This window comes from Mchenga conophoros, linkage group LG3 (genome assembly GCF_057382185.1).
Source record: "Mchenga conophoros isolate Kocher_MC1m ecotype Shallow Benthic linkage group LG3, M_conophoros_male_GT1.1, whole genome shotgun sequence".
NCBI classification, from domain to species: Eukaryota; Metazoa; Chordata; class Actinopteri; order Cichliformes; family Cichlidae; genus Mchenga; species Mchenga conophoros.
In genome coordinates, this window is record NC_140528.1 from 48673580 (window position 1) to 48697973 (window position 24394).

The following is a 24394-nucleotide window of genomic DNA, read 5'->3' on the forward strand; positions in this document are numbered from 1 at the left end:
TATCGTACACTCAGAAAAATAAAGGTGCCAACTGGAACCAAAAGTAGTTCTTTAGACTGATGCCATAGAAGAACCTTTTTTGGTGCCACAAAGAACCTTTCAAACAATGGTTCTTTGAAGAACCATTTCTTTCAGTGGTTCATTAAAGAACCATTAAAGGTGCCCCAAAGAACCATCAAGAACTGGTTCTTTGGGGCACCTTTAATGGTTTTTCAAAGAACCTTTTTAAAAATGGTTCTTTAAAGAACCATTTTTAAAAAGGTCCTTCAAATGGTTCTTTTTTGAGTGGTTCTTTAAAAAACCATTTTAAATCTTTCAAAATAAAATGCATCATAAATTGAATTTGAGCAGGGTAAAATAAATACGAGCACAGCAAAGACATATATTAATGGTTTATTGTCATTTTAGTTGCCAAAAGACAAAAAGGCATTTTAACCCTCAGCACAACATCACTACTAATACACGTCACATATTAGTGTTTTAAACAGTAATAATTAAATATATTTGCTATACTATAAATAAATATATATAAATACTATAGCTACAGATAACACAACAAATAATAAATGTATTGTTTAATTAATAAAACATCAGAAAGTGATAAAACACATTAGAAATAGCAATAGCTTCATAACAGACCAATAAATCAACACATTTTCATCAGCAGATGTTTGCATGTTCAGTAAAAATATTTCAACAACAAGTTTATGATTAAAATGATCAATGAACTTCAGCCTTACGCTATGTAATGTACGTTTCATGTTGTACTCATAGTCCTTTGTTAGTCCAGTTTAGGATAATGTCTCTGACGTATGTATCATATCAAATATATGTCATATCTAAACAAGCCCACACCTGCAGTTGTTTCAGTTTTTCACTGGTGTTTCCTGTCAGCTGGTCAACCTCAGTCAGGTGGACATCCATATCAGCCAACCAAACGACAAGTTCCTCCCTTTGTGCTTCAAATCCCTCCCACTCTGAGACAAGGAGCTGAAAGAGAGAGAAAAGAGTCAATTATAAAGAAGAGAGAAAAGTGAAACCCTCCTCAGAAGGTCTGACTCGCATACCTGCAGTTGACCTGTGATGGACTCCAGTTTGGCGTTCACGTCATCCCTCGTCGATGCCAGCAGCCGAGTCTGCAGGGTGCCCTGGAAGAGCTGAGTTAATTCTCGACTCCTCCTGGTCAGGCTCTCCAGCTGGATGATCCGAGGTCTCCCCTCTCACTGCTGCCTCTGAACACAGAAACACAAATTGCATCTGAAGCAGGAGGTGCAGATTTTTTTTGCTATTCTTTTCTAAATCCAGGCTAGATCACGTGGAGGTATTTGGAAAACATTTTTGGCAAGCGGACAACTGTCGTCTTGCAGAAAGTCAAATCAAACATATGCGATACACAATCAATTCACAAGAACACATTATAAAAAAATAAGTCCAGTTCTTGCCTGATTTCAAGTGAATTCTGCATCAAATCAGGGTGACAGAAGTAAAACGAGTGCACAAAGCCTCACTTTGTACAAGCCTGCTATTACAGTTCTCCTCTATGCAGACGACTTTCCTGTTTCCAAGGCACAACTTGGATCTGCTGTACGAATCTTATGGATACACACTAAATGAAACAATAGTGTGCATGACTCCAGATTCTGATCCCTCATCCTAATATGGTCCCAACATAGCAACAGCAATAAAGCAAATGTTGAGGCTTCAAAATACAAAGTCCATAAACTAATGGCTGACATGGGTTTTATCATAAGGGTGATAAATATACAGATTTCAGTCTGTCTTAGAGATTTGATGTTCATTTACCTGCAGATGCACTATACGTGCCTGTTCCATGGTTTTTCACAACATTTTGCACATCACTATTTAATACAGGAAGTAGGTGAACTAAAACAAGTCATCTTTCTTTGTGAGATGACCATATTAATGAAACAAACCTCAATGACATCATAGGGATCCCTAAAGATGCTCCTGCTGCTTCTCTTCCTCCTCATCCTAAGCTTCCTTCTCCTTGTCCTCGCCTTCCATCCAATTGTAATTCAACCTAATTGTGTTTCCCCCCCTCCTCTTCCTCATTTTGTTGGAGCTGTGAACACAATTAATGTGAATCTGGATTAATTTGTGCAAACAAGAAAAATCTACAGCTTTTTGGTCAGAGGTGCTCTTGTGATTTAAGCCGGGTAGAGTAGATTTATGTGTTGATATTTACACCCTGGCTGGATTACAAACTTTAACCATGTGCTGAACTTTGGCCCGGCGTTGATACCTCTTGTTAGTATAACGACCTCGTCTTAGCTTGTATGTATGATGTATGATGGTGGGTAAATGAAATATACAAAAAAATTAACTATATTACAAAAGAACATCTATCTTGGAAACATCAAATGACCGGAGCATAACTTGTCAACTAGTCCGAAACTAAGTTATGCAGGAACAGTCAAAGACACACCTTCTCATGGCACATTTCTATTCATTTCTATATAATTCGATTAGACAATAAAGAGTTATCTAATCTAATTATTCATTCAAAACACTTATGCATAGCTGTATTTTATACAGCTCATACAGAATTCAAAGTACAGGTTCATGTGAGTATTTAATGTACGGCTCAGAGCTACAGAATTTCAGAGTTTCTAGAGCAGACACAGAGCTCACATCACAACAGGCTTCATGCGCCATTTTAGTGACTTTAACAATATATTAAATTTTAATTTCGGTCTAGCTGACATTAGGTTATGTACGCAGCACGCAATTGACCCACATATTTTAGAAGCCAAAGGTTCAAATTAGCTGGGAGCAGCTTCACTTAATTATAACAGTGGTTTTGTTGGGAAAACAGTTGGATACCAAATTGCGCTGACGTCAACGGCTAACGTATCTAGCTAATCGCTACTGTTAGCACAACATTAACAGCAAGCTACAATGACGAGTAACAAAAACAAAACAGTAATAAGGTTTTTAATGAAAATGTTTTACCTTTTCTAATAGTCCCAGAAGCCACAGCTTCAAAGTCCAGCAGGTACTGAAGACTATTATCCGTTTTGCTGTCACCGTCCGTGAGTTTTTTTTCCCAAAAGGTCAAGGCCCGCCGCTCGCGCACTCTGTCTGCGCATGTGCATCCCAACGACTGACCCCCTCCGTCCGTGTTCTGACGTCACTGTCTCTCTCCCTGTCATTTATTTGGCTCGAAACACATGTTAACAAATTACTCAGTGATGAACAACTACTCAGATCATTTACCTAAGCAGTGCGCTTTGTCAAAACGAAGTGTGTGTTCATTACACTGACATTCTGTTCTGCAATTGTTATTTACTTGTATTTTATAATTTGACTTTACATACTGATGGGTGGTTTGTAAAGTTTACAATAACTAGTATTATCATTATGCTATATTTTCAAAAATATACAATAATCTCAAAATGCCTTGGAGTAGAAAATAGTAATGCTTTATTAAAATTTAAAACTAAAGTACAGTGTTTGAATGCACGTATTGTGTCTACTGTTTGTTAACTCACCATATTCATAATGTGTTTGTGGGGTTAGGGGTGTGTGGGTGTGTGTGTGTGTGTGTGTGTGTGGGGGGGGGGTCTTTAGGCTTTGGCCCCCACCCCTGCCACCAGTATATTTTTAAGCAAATATTTCTAACTTTTATTTGAATATTCAGTTTCCTACCATCTTCTCTTAAAGGGTAATTGTCAGGTACAGTGGGGCAAAAAAGTACTTAGTCAGCCACCGATTGTGCAAGTTCCCCCACTTAAAATGATGACAGAGGTCAGTAATTTGCACCAGAGGTACACTTCAACTGTGAGAGACAGAATGTGAAAAAAAAATCCATGAATCCACATGGTAGGATTTGTAAAGAATTTATTCGTAAATTAGGGTGGAAAATAAGTATTTGGTCACCTCAAACAAGGAAAATCTCTGGCTCTCACAGACCTGTAACGTCTTCTGTAAGAAGCTTTTCTGTCCCCCACTCGTTACCTGTATGAATGGCACCTGTTTGAACTCATCATCTGTATAAAAGACACCTGTCCACAGCCTCAAACAGTCAGACTCCAAACTCCGCCATGGCCAAGACCAAAGAGCTTTCGAAGGACACCAGGAAAAGTATTGTAGACCTGCACCAGACTGGGAAGAGTGAATCTACAATAGGCAAGCAGCTTGGTGTGAAAAAATCAACTGTGGGAGCAATCATCAGAAAATGGAAGACATACAAGACCACTGATAATCTCCCTCGATCTGGGGCTCCACGCAAGATCTCATCCCGTGGGGTCAAAATGATCATGAGAACGGTGAGCAAAGATCCCAGAACCACACGGGGGGACCTGGTGAATGACCTGCAGAGAGCTGGGACCAAAGTAACAAAGGTCACCATCAGTAACACACTACAACGGCAGGGAATCAAATCCCGCAGTGCCAGACGTGTTCCGCTGCTGAAGCCAGTGCATGTCCAGGCCCGTCTGAAGTTTGCCAGAGAGCACATGGATGATACAGCAGAGGATTGGGAGAATGTCATGTGGTCAGATGAAACCAAAGTAGAACTTTTTGGTATAAACTCAACTCGTCGTGTTTGGAGGACGAAGAATACTGAGTTGCATCCCAAGAACACCATACCTACTGTGAAGCATGGGGGTGGAAACATCATGCTATGGGGCTGTTTTTCTGCCAAGAGGACAGGACGACTGATCCGTGTTAAGGACAGAATGAATGGGGCCATGTATCATGAGATTTTGAGCCAAAACCTCCTTCCATCAGTGAGAACTTTGAAGATGAAACGAGGCTGGGTCTTCCAACATGACAATGATCCAAAACACACCGCCCGGGCAACAAAGGAGTGGCTCCGTAAGAAGCATTTGAAAGTCCTGGAGTGGCCTAGCTAGTCTCCAGACCTCAACCCCATAGAAAATCTGTGGCGGGAGTTGAAAGTCCGTGTTGCTCGGCGACAGCCCCAAAACATCACTGCTCTCGAGAAGATCTGCATGGAGGAATGGGCCAAAATACCAGCTACTGTGTGTGCAAACCTGGTAAAGACCTATAGTAAACGTTTGACCTCTGTTATTGCCAACAAAGGTTATGTTACAAAGTATTGAGTTGTATTTTTGTTATTGACCAAATACTTATTTTCCACCCTGATTTACGAATAAATTCTTTACAAATCCTACCATGTGGATTCATGGATTTTTTTTTTCACATTCTGTCTCTCACAGTTGAAGTGTACCTCTGGTGCAAATTACTGACCTCTGTCATCGTTTTAAGTGGGGGAACTTGCACAATCGATGGCTGACTAAATACTTTTTTGCCCCACTGTATCCCGCCCTTCCCCTTCGCACACACATGCACACAAAGAAAACACAGTATAATTCACAGCCTCATTATAGTGAATAAATATTTATGCCATTTACACCATCAAACTTAGATTGCTAAGGATGAAGAACCTTTTGTTCTTTAAAGAACCATTTGTAATAGCTGAAGAACCATCCACAAAATAAAAAGGTTATTTGACGTATGATGGTTCTTTAAAGAACCATGAAGACATCTGAAGAACCATTTAAGAACCATAATTTTTCTGAGTGTACATTCAAGGAATCTGAGGTTGAAATAACAAGAAGTTGCATAACTTCTTCTTTTGATAACCACTTAAAATTCAACCCTTTCCTCAATAAGTTTATTTTTTCAAGCTAAAGTCATCAGGACACATTTGAATAATCAATATATAACAAATTTAAAAAATGAGTACATATGTTGTTTATACATATCAAAGAACCATTAATTTGAATTTGTAAATTGCTCACATACACAACAATAAGTAACCAATGTCACACTGAAATGTACAACATAACATTTATAAAAACAACATGGAAAAACTAAGAAAAAGCATTAAAAGAATAAAAATCATCAACATGCAAACGATTTGTACACACATTCACAAAACCAACATTTTAACTGCCGTTTCATATTAGCATACCTTACAATTAAATTATCCCACTTCTATCTATTCTTCTGTGTTAGTTGTAGTAAGAAGCTTTGTTATCAAGTTCCAGTGCACAGATCACACTTCCATCACTGATTTACACCTTGGTTAATGTCATCCTGAGATCTCACATGTTGACATGGTGGGTTAGTGACTCTTAGGATGACTTCCAAGGTGACAGCTCCACAGAAAGTGTCATTGACTTCATCTCAGTTCAACTTGAAATATTTGAACTGAAGCCAACTGTTTTGTACTTGGCTTCAGTTCTAAAAGGTGACTCCCCAACAACTTTTAGCTGTTGGGTAGTCAGTTCTCAGAGGAGAATTAAAATGCTTTCATGAACCTAAAAAAAGAACTCCAGTTGACTTCAACCTAATATTTAAGACTGCCACAATCTGGAAGACCAAGAATATACCCTGATATCTCAAATTAACTCCTAACAGTAAGTAGAAGATTTAAAAATAAATAAATAAAACAAAACATTGCTCAGCACTTGTTTGCTGACAAGATACAGCAGTACTTACCACAGCATCTTTTCCGTCAAATTCATAACCACTGGTTTAGCTGATGTTAAAAATTGACTTTCACCACATTTTCTCAACTACTTCACCACTTTTGGAATTAATCCCACTGATCAGTAATAATACTTACAAATACTTATATATTCATATCTCAGGGCCGTAGCATTATAATTTAAATATTAAATTAATATTAAATTGAATTAAATCATTGCTTTTAATAAATACAAACTGTATTTATGGAATTAGTCATATTCTAGATTGACCAAAATACTAAAATATAATCTGCTTTAATTTCTTTAATGCTTACATGGACTTTCTTTGGTTAGCTATAAGAACATTTAAAATTGTATTTCCCATCTCACTTTTAAGTCTGCTGATCAAGAGCAGTAATTACAGTTTAGTTATTACAAAATGCTAACTGGCTCTTTCTGCCAACTGGGCTTTCTCAGATGAAGCTTCAAAACTTCAGAACAGCCTCTATTGCCAAACCAGGTCATCTACCTCACTAACAGTATTCAAATCCCAAATGAAAATATCTATATATTCTCACTGTGCTTTTAAATTTCATATTATTTTTAATTTACAGTATGAGTTACACTACTGTGTCATTTAAACAATTTTTTTTGCCCCGCCTAATAATTTTGAAATCTCTATTATTTTTCGGCAGATTCTCAAACTTCGATTGGATCTCATTTCTCTTACTCTCTATCTCATTCATTTGTCTTTTCATTAGCACCAAGTGTTTCTCCAGTTCATCTTTCTGTTGTGTCATTCTAGAAATCTCATCATTTATAGTCTTTATTAGCTTGTCTGTATTAAATCCAAACTGTTGATTATTTTGTTTTACCTTATCTATTTCCCCTTTTACATCGATCATGATTTCTTTTAGTTTGAAGTATCCCTTTGCTTTATCTCCCTTTACTGCAGCATCATTTTCAACTGATTTAATCTTCTCCTCATTCTCCATAGCCAGTCTTTCTGCCTCCTTTGTTTGGCTGTTAAATTGTTCTTTCTGCTCTGCTATTTGAGTCAAAATCTCCTTTAGAATATCATTCATCTTCTGTACTGCATTCTTTTGTTTTTCCTCACACACTTTTAACTCTTCATCAAGTTTTCCATTTTTGTTGCCCAAATCTTCCAGGAAAGACTGACATTCTGTGGTAGGAGTAACTTGAGTTTTCATCTCTGTGGAAAAAAATTAAAATTTTAAATTAAACATATACATTTTTTACATGTATTTAGTTCAAAATGCCACAATTTCACAGACTTTGACATGAAATAAATGTATAAATAAATCAAATATATTACTGACTCACTGTTTTTCCACATAAAAATAGCGACTGCAAGAACAAATATGAGGCAGAAAATGACATTAAAGGTGACAGGAACAACACAGCTTACAGGAACCATGAAGAAATCATCTGAAACAAAAGAAAACAATTATATTTTAAAAGCACAACAAACCTTCATTTCCTTTAAAGGGATTATATTTAGGTTTTTTTTTTTTTTTTATATTCTAACCTGGAACATATATGTGTGTCTCTCTGCTCTGGTTGATGTTTTTCTGTTGGACTCTGCAGGTGATGTTGTTGTTTTTTCTCTTTTCTACAGTCACTCTGCTGCTGACAGTATAGAGGTCATTAGGACCTCTGAGTGCTTCCGTAGGTCCAGCAGAGAGGAGGTTTCCCTCACCGTCCAACCATATTACTTCAGGCTCTGGATACCAGCCCGCAGAGTTACAGTCCAGCATCACTCCACTGCTTGCTTTATCAAGTCCTGCTAACTTGGCACCAGGTTGGGAGGAAGCACCTGATGACAAAAAGAGATATTTCATCAATGACTCATCTGATACTTAAACTAAATCAATGATGCTTTTGTTTTCCATAAATCATCATTTACAGAAATAATCTCTGGCACATGTTGGTAGCAGTTCAAAGTACATATTTAAACTTTTGTGTAACCACATAGTTAAACTAAAATAGGTTTACCTCAAGAGAATGAACATCCTCATCATGTATTGTCAGTGTTTTTTTTTTTGTCTGTTTAAATGTCTCGTGATTATTTTCATGTTGGCCTGAAATCAAATATCTCCATCTGCTGATACTGCAGCTTATTGCAACTGAATGAAAGTACATTTCAAGCTTTGGAGAGGCAAACTGTGAAACGGACATGGTGGATTGGCAAGTATATTACACACTCTATTTTGCTGTGATACTAGGCTGAAGTATTGTCCCTAGTGTAGTAATTTGTACATTTGGTTTGAGCGAGAAAGAACCGTTAAAAACATTGACTCAGCACAATAACCTCTATCAAATAATGTTCTTAATTGTTCTTAATGTGACCCCATTCATAGTGTTTTTAATTCTTAGAGTCAGTTAAAGTACTGTATTATTCCTTTTAATATTTTTTAATTACTTTGTTTTTTATTCTGACTGCTTTTAGTTTTTTATTTTACTGCATGTTAACTTGCTGTGCATCACTTTTGTCTCCAATGTTTAATATGCTATACACATAAACTTCCTTAACTTTGGGTGCCAATTTTAGTAATTTTGATTTTATGCCTCTCTCTCCTACATTTCATTTTTCTTTCCTTTGCACTAGGTAGCTCTCCAGCTGATTTTTTTACTTTCTGTCATTCTAGTAATCTCACCAGTAATTATCTGTATGAGTTTGTCTGAAATCCTTTAAAGTTTTGGGGTTTTTTGTCTCATCTTATACGGTTCCCCTTTGATTTCAGTCAAGATTTCTTTTAGTCCTAAGTATTGCTTTTCTCTTATCATTCTCGCCAGCCACTGTTTCTGTGATTGGTTTTATTTTTTGACATATTGTACTTTCTACTTCTGTCAAAATATCAAACATCTGTGCTGTATTGTTTCATTTTCCTAAACATACTTCTAACTCCTCTTCAAGGTGTCCCTTTTTGTCATCCAAAGCTACTCACACACTGATCAGTTTTCACTGACCTCAGTGACTTACTTCACTTTAGCTTTTATTTGCTGGTTTAAGCAATAAATGTATCTCAGTGCCCACGTTACATACTTGGGCACTAAAATACATTAATGTGCTTAAATGTGTCATCATTACAGCACACTAGTTGAGTTGTGACAAGCTGTAAGTGAGACATCTGTCAGGCAATGTCCACAAACGTATGGAGGACCACAAGAGCCACACGCATTGAAATAAAGACTTTGGTGCTTAAAGAATGAATTGTAGAATAAATTCATTTTCGAATTCCACATTAAAAACTGTTTTTCAAAATGTTTTTTAAAATGCCGATTCCACTCCTCATTTCAAAATCCCGTTCCCTGTTCTGTAACGGATTACCTCAGGGATAAACATTTGGATTAGCAACTTCATTTAAAAAATCCGGCTGCAATGCAAATTAGCCACACCATGGGATGTAAGGAGCTCTCTGATTCATTGGACAGAAACAGGCTGGCTGCCTGGATTTTTCTATGCTGCCGTTTGTGCTCATAGCTTGGCCCTGCCCATATTGAAAAGAAATAGTAAAAACTTATAAAAGACTTAAATAAGACGTGGCCTACTTCATATAGTAAATCATATAAGGCTTATATGATTTACTCATGAAAGTGGCCAGTTTCTCATTACTTTCATATATTGTTTTAGTAAGTATCCAAAACATACAAGTTTCATTTATATGATTTTTCAAGGGATCGTATATCTGTTTTCACTCTTGTATGCTTTTCATACAAGTTTCACACAAGACAGATACAAACTTTATAAGATTTATATATATCTTTTCCATATGGTTGCTAAGAAGCGCGTGTGCTTGAACAAAGGCCGTTCAGCCTCAGAATTTACACTCAGCTAGACACGGATATGTGAAGAATGAAGGGACCCTGCAGTGAAATGGAGATTGAACCTCTCACGTGCGCCTCTTTACTCAATCTGACCACCTGTTGAAGGTAACATGCTAATATGGCTAACGCTAGCATCACCACATGTAACCCCGTTATTTTAAGGTCATCTTAGCTTATGGAAATGTTATGTCGCAGTTGTACGAGCTAGCTAGGTGTTTTGTAAGCTGCTGTGCTCTTCATAAATAAAGCTTGAAGCAGCTCAGACTGTTAGAACCAGCACTGAGCCCTGTCACATTTATACAGTGTTAGAGCAATGGCTGCAATCTACAGCCTTTAAACTGGCGATTAAAGTGCTGACAGTAAACTCGTCAGTCCAGATGTTACCACATTACTTTGTGAAACTTAAGAGAACAGGAAAGGGAAATGGATTTTAAACTGAGGAGTGGAATCACCATTTGAAGTTGTCTTTTAAAAAACATGTTGAAAATCAGGTTTTTAATGTGTAATTCGAAAATGAATTTGCAAATGCAGAATTCATTTTACAATTTATTATTTAAGCACAGAATTATTTATTTTGATGTGCGGGGCTCTTGTGGTCCTCCACATAAACCCAGTGTGTGATTGCAATAATACAAAAGAACACCATGAATATAACCAAGACAGCAGTAATTTGATAAAGCAGCAATTCAAAACCTACTCATAGCTCATTAAGAAGATATAGCAGAGTTTATTTACTTACCAACTAGAAGCTCAACAAAATATTCTTTACTCTGTTGTGGAATGTAGCATCTGTATCTTCCACTATCAGAGACTTTCAGTTTGGACAGCTTCAGTGAAACATCTCCGTCCTTTAGCTTATCGTTAGACAGTGACACTCTTCCCTTGTAGGCTGTGTTTTGGTCAGTCTGAAGCTCCTGTCCATTGTGCCGCACAAACACAAATCGGGGGTTTAGATCAGGTTTTCCCCACTCGATTGTCATCTGAACAGCGTCCACAGGAGGTTCCAGATGGCATGGCAAAACAACGTCGTCACCATCCACTGCTATTAATGGCTGATAAGGACTGATCTCCTGTGAATGTCCTGGGAAAAAGTAACTTTATTTTAAATTAACTTCAAAATGTGCTTGCAGTCCTGTTTAATAGGTTATTTTATTTGATGAATAAAAATAGTGGGTGGAGACTGCAGTTATACAGTTTGACAGTTTTCTTGCTTTCTGTTTCCAAGAATCACACCTTAACAGTTAAACTGAATACTTGCTGATATATGTGTAAATGCTACCTATGCAAACGAGTGTCAGGAGAAGTACAATTGCAGTGTGTTGGAAAAGCAAAGCACTGATTCTTCTGAGCAGAGGCTTAAGAAATAGTCCTTCCATGATGAATGGTCCTGGGGTGATAAAAATTCAAAGAATCACATGTATCACATTTTAGCAAATGTTTTTGAATTATTGTTATTCACAACAGAAGACAATACTATATGAGTATTTATTTAAACAAAATTGACCATTTTGCGGCATAATCTCTGCATTTATAATTGCTATATCAAGGATAAGAGTTTTACATGTAGTCCTCCTGACCTCCTGAATTTTTTTTCCTTTGTTATTAATCATTTGTAAAAAAAAGTGTCAGAATATAATGAAACATAGCACCAACAATTTAACAATCTTTAATAAACTCAATGAAAAAACAAAAACTTAAATACCTGTAGGTCTGTGATCGTTCTCAGTAAATACCTGTACACTTATCAAAACAACCCTTCTCCACTTGGTAAGCTATGTTCAAAATCCTCAAGCTGGTTTGTACTTTGATCCCAACCACATAAAAAAAGGTGGTGTGTGTGTGTGTGTGTTTGTGTGTGTGCGTAAAAAAAAGAGGTAGTGTTTAATATATGCAATTCAACATGGATGCATGGATACTACAGACATATCATCTCTAATTCATCCTTACAATTTGCTAAAGAAAGAAAACTTTAGACAATTACGTACATTAAAAAAGATGACATGGTGTGTGTGTGGTTTTACTTACTACTGATTTTTTTATTGTTTTATTGTTTCAGAAAAAACTGACTGGATAATATTTAATCCAAGATACTTTTAGATAGATAATATAAAACGATTTGTACTTTGAACACACAGATTTATTTGCAAACCATGGACATAAAGGCTTGAATATGCTGTGCACTGAGGCTTTTGTTGTTCAACTGCAATTATAATCGTACAAGTTTTCATTGATTTTAATCGTTAACAAACTTGCATTTATATAACACCTCAGCTCTGTCGACTACTGAACAGACATATTGTGTTTTTATTAATATCATTTGATGGAACACTTTTATTTACAAATAAATATGTGGAACAGAATCGTGTAGACAGTTAAAGTCTTTTAGAACATGGGAAAAACATACTGGCATTTACAGACACCTTTTTTATTACACTTACATCCCAGTAGCACAGCAGACAGTTTAAAACCTTAAGTTAAAATGACTACCACTCATACATACTCATTAAATGTGTTATGTTTACAGCATGTGTTGCTTAAAAGGCAAAATTCAGTAAGCAGCATCAGAAATAGTGATGTGTCATTTGTAAACAAGCCGGCTCTTAAGAGACAATTCTTTGTAGCAAACAACAAGAGTCAACTCTTCAGTTGCTTCTCCTCAACTTTGCTGAGAATCCATGCAGGCCAACCGCAACTGCAGGACTCTATTTTGCAAAGACAGACTTGGGTCATACAATTATATCAAAGATTGTAAGAGGAGAGACTTTCTAAATCAGTGAGTGTAGTGGTTTGAGACGGAGACGCAAAATTGAAAAAACAAGTAACAATAGAAAAGGAGCAAGATCTGCTTTCCAATGTTACTGGAGACTGCAAAGCTGAGTGCAGAATTAGTAAAAATTTGGAGCCTGCTAAAATGACTTTAAATTTTCTTCAACTTTAAATTTTTTAAATTTAAAATTGTTTTTTAAAATTTAAATTTTTACAAAAGATTTCTAACTTTTGGTCAATACCTTAAATCACATGTACAGTACTATGTACCTTACATCACGTGTACCATGCTCTTGTAGTAGCAAATGCAAAAAATAAGTCTTTTATAAAAGACTAAGCACACACACACACACACACACACACACACACACTATCCACTCATATTTGCTAAATTAGGTTTAACAGCTCAGAATGAATAAATAGTCCTTGGGGAGTCATAAGAACCAGCTCCTTTAAGTTAGCCAAGCCAAAAGAGTTTTGAAAAGAGCTGGACCTCCTATCACTTATCAGAAATAGGTACACACACAAACAGAACACTTCTATTTTGTATATGTAGAAAAAGTTTCAGAGTTAAAATTAAGTTTCAATTCAACTCCGTTTCAATAACTTTAAGACACTTAAATGTTGTCAAAAATGTCAAAGGTTCAAAGTACTACTCATTAAGCAATTTAAGATTTTCTATTTTTATTTAACTATTCACTAAATCCCTATTGTCCTATCACATGAACTGCAGATCCTCAGGGTATTGCTATTTGATAACTACTTGGAAACCTGAGCTTTTCAGATTTTGGATGAATTTAACAAAGATTAATTTTCTGTTCCCCATTTCTTTTTTTTTTTACTCCACCTATGTGACACGCTGCTCTGACTGGTCATGACATTACCTCTATATTCTATATACAGTGGCTTCCAAAATTATTCGGCCCCCTTGAACTTTCCGACATTTTGTCACATTACAGCCACAAACATGAATCAATTTTATTGGAATTCCAGGTAAAGACCAACACAAAGTGGTGTACACGTGAGAAGTGGAATGAAAATCATACATGATTCCAAACATTTTTTTCAAATAAATAACTGCAAAGTGGGGTGTGCGTAATTATTCAGCCCCCTCTGGTCTGAGTGCAGTCAGTTGCCCATAGACATTGCCTGATGAGTGCTAATGACTAAATAGAGTGCACCTGTGTGTAATCTAATATCAGTACAAATACAGCTGCTCTGTGACGGCCTCAGAGGTTGTCTAAGAGAATATTGGGAGCAACAACACCATGAAGTCCAAAGAACACACCAGACAGGTCAGGGATAAAGTTATTGAGAAATTTAAAGCAGGCTTAAGCTACAAAAAGATTTCCCAAGCCTTGAACATCCCACGGAGCACTGTTCAAGCGATCATTCAGAAATGGAAGGAGTATGGCACAACTGTAAACCTACCAAGACAAGGCCGTCCACCTAAACTCACAGGCCGAACAAGGAAAGCACTGATCAGAAATGCAGCCAAGAGGCCCATGGTGACTCTGGATGAGCTGCAGAGATCTACAGCTCAGGTGGGGGAATCTGCCCATAGGACAACTATTAGTCGTGCATTGCACAAAGTTGGCCTTTATGGAAGAGTGGCAAGAAGAAAGCCATTGTTAACAGAAAACCATAAGAAGTCCCGTTTGCAGTTTACCACAAGCCATGTGGGGGACACAACAAACATGTGAAAGAAGGTGCTCTGGTCAGACGAGACCAAAATGGAACTTTTTGGCCAAAATGCAAAACGCTATGTGTGGTGGAAAACTAACACTGCACATCACTCTGAACACACCATCCCCACTGTCAAATATGATGGTGGCAGCATCATGCTCTGGGGGTGCTTCTCTTCAGCAGGGACAGGGAAGCTGGTCAGAGTTGATGGGAAGATGGATGGAGCCAAATACAGGGCAATCTTGGAAGAAAACCTCTTGGAGTCAAAAGACTTGAGACTGGGGCGGAGGTTCACCTTCCAGCAGGACAATGACCCTAAACATAAAGCCAGCGCAACAATGGAATGGTTTAAAACAAAACATATCCATGTGTTAGACTGGCCCATTCAAAGTCCAGATCTAAATCCAATCGAGAATCTGTGGCAAGATCTCAAAACTGCTGTTCACAAACGCTGTCCATCTAATCTGACTGAGCTGGAGCTATTTTGCAAAGAACAATGGGCAAGGATTTCAGTCTCTAGATGTGCAAAGCTGGTAGAGACATACCCTAAAAGACTGGCAGCTGTAATTGCAGCAAAAGGTGGTTCTACAAAGTGTTGACTCAGGGGGCTGAATAATTACGCACACCCCACTTTTCAGTTATTTATTTGTAAAAAAAATGTTTGGAATCATGTATGATTTTCGTTCCACTCCTCAATTTCCACTTCTCAAGGGGCCAACTTTTGCAAGCCACTGTAAGTAAACACTAAACAGCCATCTCAGAGGTAAACAATATGAAAAGCCCTAAAAAAAAAAAAGTTATTATTGCTCAAGCAAGTTCAAAGACTCTAAATGTGCACTTCAGTTTTCATTTCAAAGTAGAGGAATAAAGATAAGGTTGTAACTTACATTTCTGCGAGGAAAAAGCAAAAAGAAATGTAAGCACATGCAGAAACCTGTAACACACAATAGATTACACCACTAAAATCATAAAACGTAAAACATTTTGTATATAACTTTATAATTGTAAAGTTGTATACAAATCATCCGTTCTAAAAATTTCAGCATGGGTTAAATTTTTTCTTTATTGTATTCGATAAAGAACATATTGTTTTAAAATAGACTTGGTCTTTAGTGTTTTGGCTACAAAACCTTGTTGATTTATTTATGTATTTTTCATTTGTACAAGCAAAAAATGTTAAATAAGAAATATTTTGCATATATAAAAATATATAAAATATAAAATGCCACCAAATCAAAACAAAAACTGACAACTTTTTTTTAGTACAGTTTGCATACCTGTTTTGTTAAAACAAGCAACATGACTTGCACTGTCAACAGTTGGAAGTGCTGAGAAGTGAAAGGAATAAAAAGAAAAAGCATTGTACTTTGCTCCTGGTCATCTCTTATCAGAAAAGGTGTGTCAGATTATATGTCACACCTTTCCATCCTATCTGCTAGATGAGGGTTGGGGACCTCCAGTCCTTGAGGGCCAGTGTCCTGCAGGTTTTAGATGTGTGCTTGATCCAACACAGCTGATTTAAATGGCCAAATGACCTCCTCAACGTGTCATGAAGGCTGTGTCCCAATCCAGCGACCGCACGCTTTGTAGTACGCGCAGTTCGCGGACTACGTACGGCGGGTACTACGAAGTACGAGAAGTGCAAGGCTTGTGAAATGGGACGGTCTGGCCTTCGTTGCGCTGCTCAGGTTGCCTAGCAACCATGATACTAACCACAAGAAACGTTTCATACAGCATTGTTTGACAGAAATGAAGGAGAAAAAATGTTTTTTTTGTTCGTTTATTTTTTTCACGAGATCATTTTGATTTGTTGAGTATCTAAGGCTGAGACCACAGGACTGTAAAACATGATTGATGGGCTTCATTTCTGAAAAATAAACAGTCATTTAAACATTAGTTAGTAAATAACAATTAGCTAATGTTGTCCATGAGACTAAAGTCATCTCACTTTGGTAATGTAAATATAATATGGCCAATATTATAGTATTGTCAGATTATTATGATATATATATCCAATATATATATATATATATATATATATATATATATATATATATATATATATATATATATATATATTACAGCTGTGAGCTTGAACTCTGTGTCAAAGATTCAACTTGCAGTTATTTATATTTCCTATCACCTTAAATCTTCACTCAAAGACAAGTATCTTTGACAGTGTATATATAGATGTATTATATATAAAAGACAAATATTGATCATTTAATATGTTGGCATTACTAAATTTGGCTCAATGCTTACATATATGTGTAAAAAGGAAATGCTGTGATAACTGCTGATAAGTAGACTGATCTATTAAATATTCCTTTAATAAGGAATATTAAAGGAATGTTTCTCTTCTTTGATTGAAGAGAAAGTGTACAGTACATACAGTAAGATCAGCCTTAATTTAGTTTTATTTATTGAACACTCAATTATATATTAATTATATATTATATATTAGAAATTTGTTATGAAATAAAATAAGCTTACCATAAAATAATCTTGTCAATAAAACACATAGTAGTCCAATACAATTAACACAAAAAGTTCATGTCTGATAAACAAGTGGTTTCTATAAATATTTGACTGGAATGAAAAACATAACAACAACATAAAAAAGTCATGTTCATGTTACCAGAAAAATGTGTGCAGGTATAACATAAAAAACTAAGGTTAACCAAACATAACTTAATTTCGTGCAACCAATGTACATATTTTTTTATGTTTATCCCACAGATTATTTTTTTCAGTGCACTTTCAAATGTACACACTCGTAGGCCTGCAGGAATATCTGGACCAAAGCCAATCACAGAGGTCCCCACCTCTGACTGTCTCTGATTGGTTTAGAACACGACATGTGCATAATGTGTGTCTGTTGTTGAACACACGGAGACTTTCAGAGACTTTCAGAGTTGTGGAAACGTTTTATTTTTTTAGTCGCACCATTGAGAAATGGTCACATTTCTGACCACATTGGTCGCACTCTAGAGCCCCGATAAAGCATATAAACAATTGCAGCAATATGATACAACAAACACAGCAGGACTACTAATCCAAAATACTCAAAGCTTCATAGAACTGAAACAAACATTTATTTTTCGGTCCAGAAAAAGAGAGAGAGTGCAGGACAGACAGACAGGTGACAGTCTCAGGTGTATACACTGCTACAAAACAGCACAAGAGAAGGAGGATTTAGTGTTTGTGTTATTACGAGTGCTAAACAAGAAGAGTTCCCAGATGGTACAGTGGACACATGTGTGACTCCTGTGATTAAAGCATCTTTCTTTCAGCTTAACGAGTGAACCGTCAGCTCGTTCAAACACACGTTAAAGTCCGTTTTGGCTCGACACCACCGAACAGAGGCAGCAATATAACATAGCTAACATTAACAGTGCAGTGAATCCTGCTTGTGCCGTGATATTCAGGACTACAAACCGAGCAGCATCACTGACTTTCAGCTTGTTGTGTTTGTGGATATATGACTGACTTTAATTATCCACAAAATCATCACAATCTCTGTAAGATTAAAGTCAACTATTGAACGGTGTATATTTTAAAGTAAAGGTTTTAAAACCAAATTAACTCTGCAAGTACAATGTTGCTAATGTCACAAAACATTGCCGACATGTGGCCAACAATAATGTTTAAATGTTCTGCATTATTAAACGTTCGCACATAAATAAGTGACATAATATTCAGTTCTTACTTTTGAAAGTTTACTCTTCGGGCGCCCCACTTCAGCCATCTGCTGTTGTTTTTTCAAACAAAATATCCCCATCCACCGCAGCGCTATGAATTGTGGGATATATGGGGCCATGAAGTCTACACTGGACCACACTTGAAATTTGGGGAAATGAAAGGCGCTGTCACTACCTGATCCGTACTGGAAACCCGATCGGTACCACGCATGTGCAAAAGGTGTCTACTTCCGGCCGAAGCGTTTTATGATAGTTATGGGTCATCTCTTAAAATGTTTGCAATAATGAAACATTTCAATATAATGTAGACAAAAACGAAAAATAAAAAGATAGTTACGGATCAGGACTCCCCGATCCGTACCGTGTATATGCAAATGTTTTCTTCTTCTTCTGTATCATTCAATGGCATTTTACTCCCCAGTGTAGGAGGATACCGCCACCTGCTGACCGAGCCAATGAATCCTATTGTAAGCTGAACTAGCGTCATTACAAATACATTGATTTAGTGATAGTCGAGTGTGTTTATGCATGTCAGTGAAGAGAGAATTGTTGGAATAGTGACGATGATGTCCACTATTACTGTCAATTGTCAGTAAACACTTAATCTGTCTGATGAATCTTGACGTGACCATTATTAAGTCTGTAATTAGGCGCAATTAGGTGTAATTCTTCTTATTTTACGGCGATGTTGTTCAATCGGGGACGCTCTCTGTTGAGGAGAAAATTATTAATTTGTTTGTATACGGATTATCCATTGTTTAAATGTCCCGGGCAGTCGAAAAGGAGGCAGAGCTGTTGAGAAATGCTAGGAGCTAACTGGGCGCTAACTGTGTCATTCAAATACATTAACTGTCGCAATTAAGGCAAAGAGAGGAAGTGACGTAAGATTTGCGCATGCGTGGTACTGATCAGGTTTCCCGTACGGATCGGGTAGTGACAGGCGCATTTGTCAACTGCATTTGGAGTACACTTCGAATTGGGACAGGAACACCCTTCGTCACGTCGCTGTGATGTAATCAGTCTCCAAATGCGCACTACGAAGCGTGTGGTCGCTGGTTTGAGACACAACCGAAGTTCTCCAGAGGCCTGTTGAGGAGGTCATTTGGCCATTTAAATCAGCTGTGTTGGATCAAGGACACATCTAAAACCTGCAGGACACCGGCCCTCGAGGCCTGGAGTTTGACATGTGTGTTTTACATATTTGCACAGCTCTGACATCATGAAGTCTCTTCAGAGAGACTTTAGAATTTCAACTACGCAGTTTACCTTACATTAAACTATTACATCTGCAATGACATGTGCTATATATGTACTATTCTTACATAATACCAATAATAACGCTGTGAAATGAAAAAAAAATAGATAGACTTAAAGGGAAATTAGAAAAAAAACTACTAGAAACATTTTTTTATTAGATTTTAATTCAATTTCCACATGGATGAAATGGACCCAAAAATACAAAAAAAGAAAATACAAAAAAAAAAAAATCTCTATCAAGTTTAGATTTGCATGAATATGCACTTGAGCAGATATACGGTTTAATCACACTGCATTTATTTCTCTCGTTTCATTAAGCTGCTTCTGGTTAAATAAAAAAAAAAACAGTTGTGTTTTGACATTGCTTCATTTCACATAAATTCAAGTGAAAATAAGCTTCTGCATCCACTAACAGTAAGCATTGATTCATTGCTTCATAATTCTTAAATTTATCTGTTCTGTATCTTTTAAGCAATTTCCCTAATGTGCCAGGGAAAAAAACAAAAAGGGGTTTTTGGACGTGTAAAAGATAGCTCTTAAATAAGTTTAAATGTAATTGTTTCATTTTTTTCCATTTAAGTTTGCATATATGGAAAAAGACACTTATGGTGAAGAACATGAACAACTATGTGAACTTACATTAGCATCATTTGTGGTTTGCTTTATTTTCTTTAATAATCTTGAATATTTGCATACACATTGTCAGGTTTCCTGGGTCGTTGACCCAGTGTTTTCTGTTTTGTCATGTTCAGTTTATTTTCACATCGATGTTTTCTGTGTCAGCCTGTCTGCTAGTGTATCATGTTCCAGTTCCTTCCATGCATTATTAGTTTGACTAAGTTCAGCTGTGCTCTCACCTGTCTCCAATCGTTGTCATGGTTAGTCACGTATTTATGCCCTCTGTTCCCTTCAGCCCTTGTCGTGTCATTGATGTTGATGTCGTCTCTCCGCATGTATGTTCAGTTCAGTCAGTCAGTCAATCAGCCGGTCCAGTCCAGTCAGCCAGTTAGTTCAGTCACCCAGCCAGTCATTTCAGTTCATGTTCTGTTAATCCAGCCTGCCTACAATAAAACACCATTATCCTGCACCGTGAGTCCTGCGTTTGGGTCATCTCTTCCTCGCCTCCACACACGACACGCCTGACACACATTAAATGGCACTCATCTTTTTTCCCATTATGTCCATGTCTTTCTATAGTTTATTCTCTTTTACTCTCAAATTGGGTTATATGTTGATAAAATGATTTTGTCAGCTTAGTTAAACCTAAAGGTTGGTCAGTGTAGTTAATATCTGACCTCTCTATAGGGATGATTGTGTAGTGGTACCAATTATAATATCCATTGATATTCATCAGAGCAAAGAGCTTCTTGAGATCTGTTTCCTTTTAGATGTAACTACTCTCCTTTATTTCCTCCAGCAACTGCTCTATTTTCAGGATTTTTCTCTCACAATCGTTCTTTTTCTCATCCAGTGCCCATTGAGCATGTAGAAGGTTTTGTTTTTGTGTTAATAATGCCTCTGGTTTTTCAGATGTGTCTTTTTGTGTTAGTTTCATCTCCACTAAGTGAAGCTGCTCTTTGTTTTTCCGGAGTTGCTCCTTCACGTCATCAAGTTCATCCTCTAATTGTTTTTCCTGGTTCTCCAGTTCCTTTTTCAGTTTCTTCATTGCATCAGCAGCACCAGCAGCATCACCCTTCTCAGTGTCAGATCTAAAACCTGTGAAAACCAGACATGTCAGTGAGTTATGCATTTATGCAATATTCCCTAGTAAATAATATTGCAGTACTGTAGAGCTTCTCTGATAGCATTTTATTCCACAATGAAACCACTTAAAAAGATTTTGGAGTATTTAATAAGCCCACTACATTTACTTAAAATTTATGGTCATCAATATACTTGTTTTAAATTGAAATAAGTAGTTTTAACGATAAGTGAGCTGAGACTTACGTCTATATAGCCACATGGCATTGCCACCACCCAAAATCAGTCCAGCAGCGCCAAACAGGAGAGCCATAGTAATGCAGGGGTTTAAAGTGTTACCGGATTTGCACTTTTTTACTGGCAAAAAGAGAGAATCAAATACTGAAGCAAGGTAACGTAAAAGCACAAGACAAATAACATCATCTTATAAGGTAACTTTCATTAACTAAATCATGTATAGAGAACAGAATTATTCATATTTAATAATTGTCATTCTGTTATTATTATTATTATTTTCATTATTATTATTATTGTTTATTATTGTTGTTATTATTATTATTATTAATAATAATAATAACAATCTCACTACTATGAATTGAATAAAAAAAAAAAAAAAGTTAAGACATCTAGCAGAGAAATTAACAGAAATAAACAATGATTTGGCTGTTTGAGGTTTTATAGGATTATATATGTGTATATATATATTACATATGCATTACCAGTCAAAAATGTGGACACACCTTCTTATTCGGCATTTGTTCTTTATTTTTACTACTTTCTAGATTGTAGATACATACTGAAGACATCAAATATATGAGCCATGATATATTCACTTATGTAGCAAAGAAAAATTGATAACCAACTTCAAATATGTTTTATACTTTAGATTCCTTAAAGTAGGTTCCCTTTGTCTTGTTGACAGCGCTGCAAACCCTTGGCCTGCATGATTTAGTCGCCTGAAATGGTTTTTACTTCACAGGTGTACCTTGTTAGGGTTCATTTGTGGAATTTTTTGCCTTCTTAATGGGGATGGGACCATCAGTTGTGCAGAATTCAGGTAGATACACAGCTGACAGCCCTATTTGACAACTGTTAGAATTCATATTATGACATGAACAAATCAGCTAAATAAAGAGGAATGAAAGTCCGTCATTACTTAAGAACTGAAGTCAGTTCGTCCAGAAAATAGCTAAAACTTTTAATGTGTCCACAAAAATCATTAACCACTAGGATGAAACTGGCTCACATGAGGACTGCCCCAGGAAAGGAAGACCAAGAGTCACCTCTGCTGCTGAGGATAAATTCATCCTAGTCACCAGCCTCAGAAATGGTAAGTTAGCAGCACTTCAGTTCTTTTTCCACAATAAAAGTAATTTAGAAACAATAAACACACAATTCATATTCTGTGACTTATTTTCCATCATGTAATTGAGCTTCTCTGTTGTATCTCTGTTATACAATAATGTGACTACTATATCATTAAGAGTTAGTACACATGGGCCATGAAGGGATGTTCATACAAGGTTGAGATATTTAAATAATGCTCAACTGGTACTGGAGGGCCAGAAGTTTACTAGTGTACTATACAATTCCACTACCCTAAACCACTTTAGAAGGCAGGATTAATCCTTCCTTTCAAAATTTGTAATATGTCAAAAGAAAACCATGAATGTATCCACATTAATTTGAGAATGCAGCAGTATTTGAAACTTGATCAGAGCTTACGAAGACGATATAGCATAGTAATGTATTTACTTACCAACAAAAGGCTCGCCAAAACACTCGCCAAAACAAAAATTCTCCCCTCAGTAAGCTGTGCTCAGAAACCTCAGACTCATCTGTACTTTGATCATGACTATATAAAAAGGGTGGTGGTTTCTGTGTATGCATGTGTGTGTGTGTGAAGGAAGGAACTTCTAAGATATACAATTCGGCATGGGTGCATGGACACTACAGAGAGATAATATGTAGTTCACCCTTACAACATGGTAATGAAAGAAAGCTTTAAACAATTACATAAATTCAGAAAGATCCTGTGGTTAGCAACAGGTTTTAGTGACTGCTAATTTTTAAAAAAATGTTTTATTGTTTCAGCAAAAAAACCAGACTGGCTAATATTTAATCCAAGATACTGTTAGATAGATAATATGACAGATTTGTACCTGGAACACACTGTTCTTTGGCACACAATGTACATACAGGCTTGTATAAAAGTATAAATGCTTCATTTTTGTTTAACTAAGATTACGGTAAAAATTACATTAAACAGGACAAATGTGTACTTCAGTTTTTATTTCCAAGTAGAGGAATAAACACAAGGTTGTAAGCCAAAAGAAATGCAAGCACATGCAGAAACTAGTAACACATGATGGTCATGTGATTGCATCAGTCAAAGCAAATGAAATGACAAAACATAAAACATAATTGTAAAGTTGCATAGAAATCATCCATGCTGAAAATCCTAGCATGTTCACAATAAAGAACAAATTGTAATAAAATAATCTTAGTGTTTTGGCTACAAAACCTTGTTAATTTTTTTGTTTTTAATTTGTAAAAGCAAATAAAAAAAGGATAGATAAGAAATATATAAATAAATGTATTTAACAATAACTATATTAAATATACTACGCCGACATAAAAGAACAAAAAAAATATTAGTAAATTTTAATACAGTTTACATACCGTTTTAGTTAAACCAAGCAACAACATTCACTGTCAACACTCCAAAGTGCTCAGAAGGGGTAGAAAATAAATGCTGAAAGCCATGTACTTTGCACCTGGTCATCTCTTATCTCCTTATTTTATAAATTTGTAAGCAAAAAAGGATGAATAAGAAGTATTTTGTTTTGTTATAAAAAGGGGAAAAATACTATAAACGTTTTCATTAGGTTTTACTTAGTTACTGTACAAATTCCAAAAAGTAGACAATACAATGATCGAAAAAACAACATAAACAACAAAAAAAAAAAAAAC

The 24394-nt window shown here is 36.3% G+C and overlaps 1 protein-coding gene across 1 annotated transcript; it reads right to left on the reverse strand.

Moving 5' to 3' along the window:
- Positions 1-5379: 5379 nt before the first annotated feature.
- On the reverse strand, positions 5380-12095 carry LOC146579135 (butyrophilin subfamily 3 member A2-like). The gene is made up of 6 exons (XM_085261438.1): positions 12013-12095; positions 11590-11697; positions 11050-11391; positions 8011-8298; positions 7806-7910; positions 5380-7674 (listed from the first exon to the last, which is right to left on the reverse strand). Exons 2-6 carry the CDS (start codon positions 11684-11686, stop codon positions 7082-7084), a joined length of 1425 nt encoding a protein of 474 aa, XP_085117564.1. The 5' UTR covers positions 11687-11697; positions 12013-12095; the 3' UTR covers positions 5380-7081.
- Positions 12096-24394: the final 12299 nt, after the last annotated feature.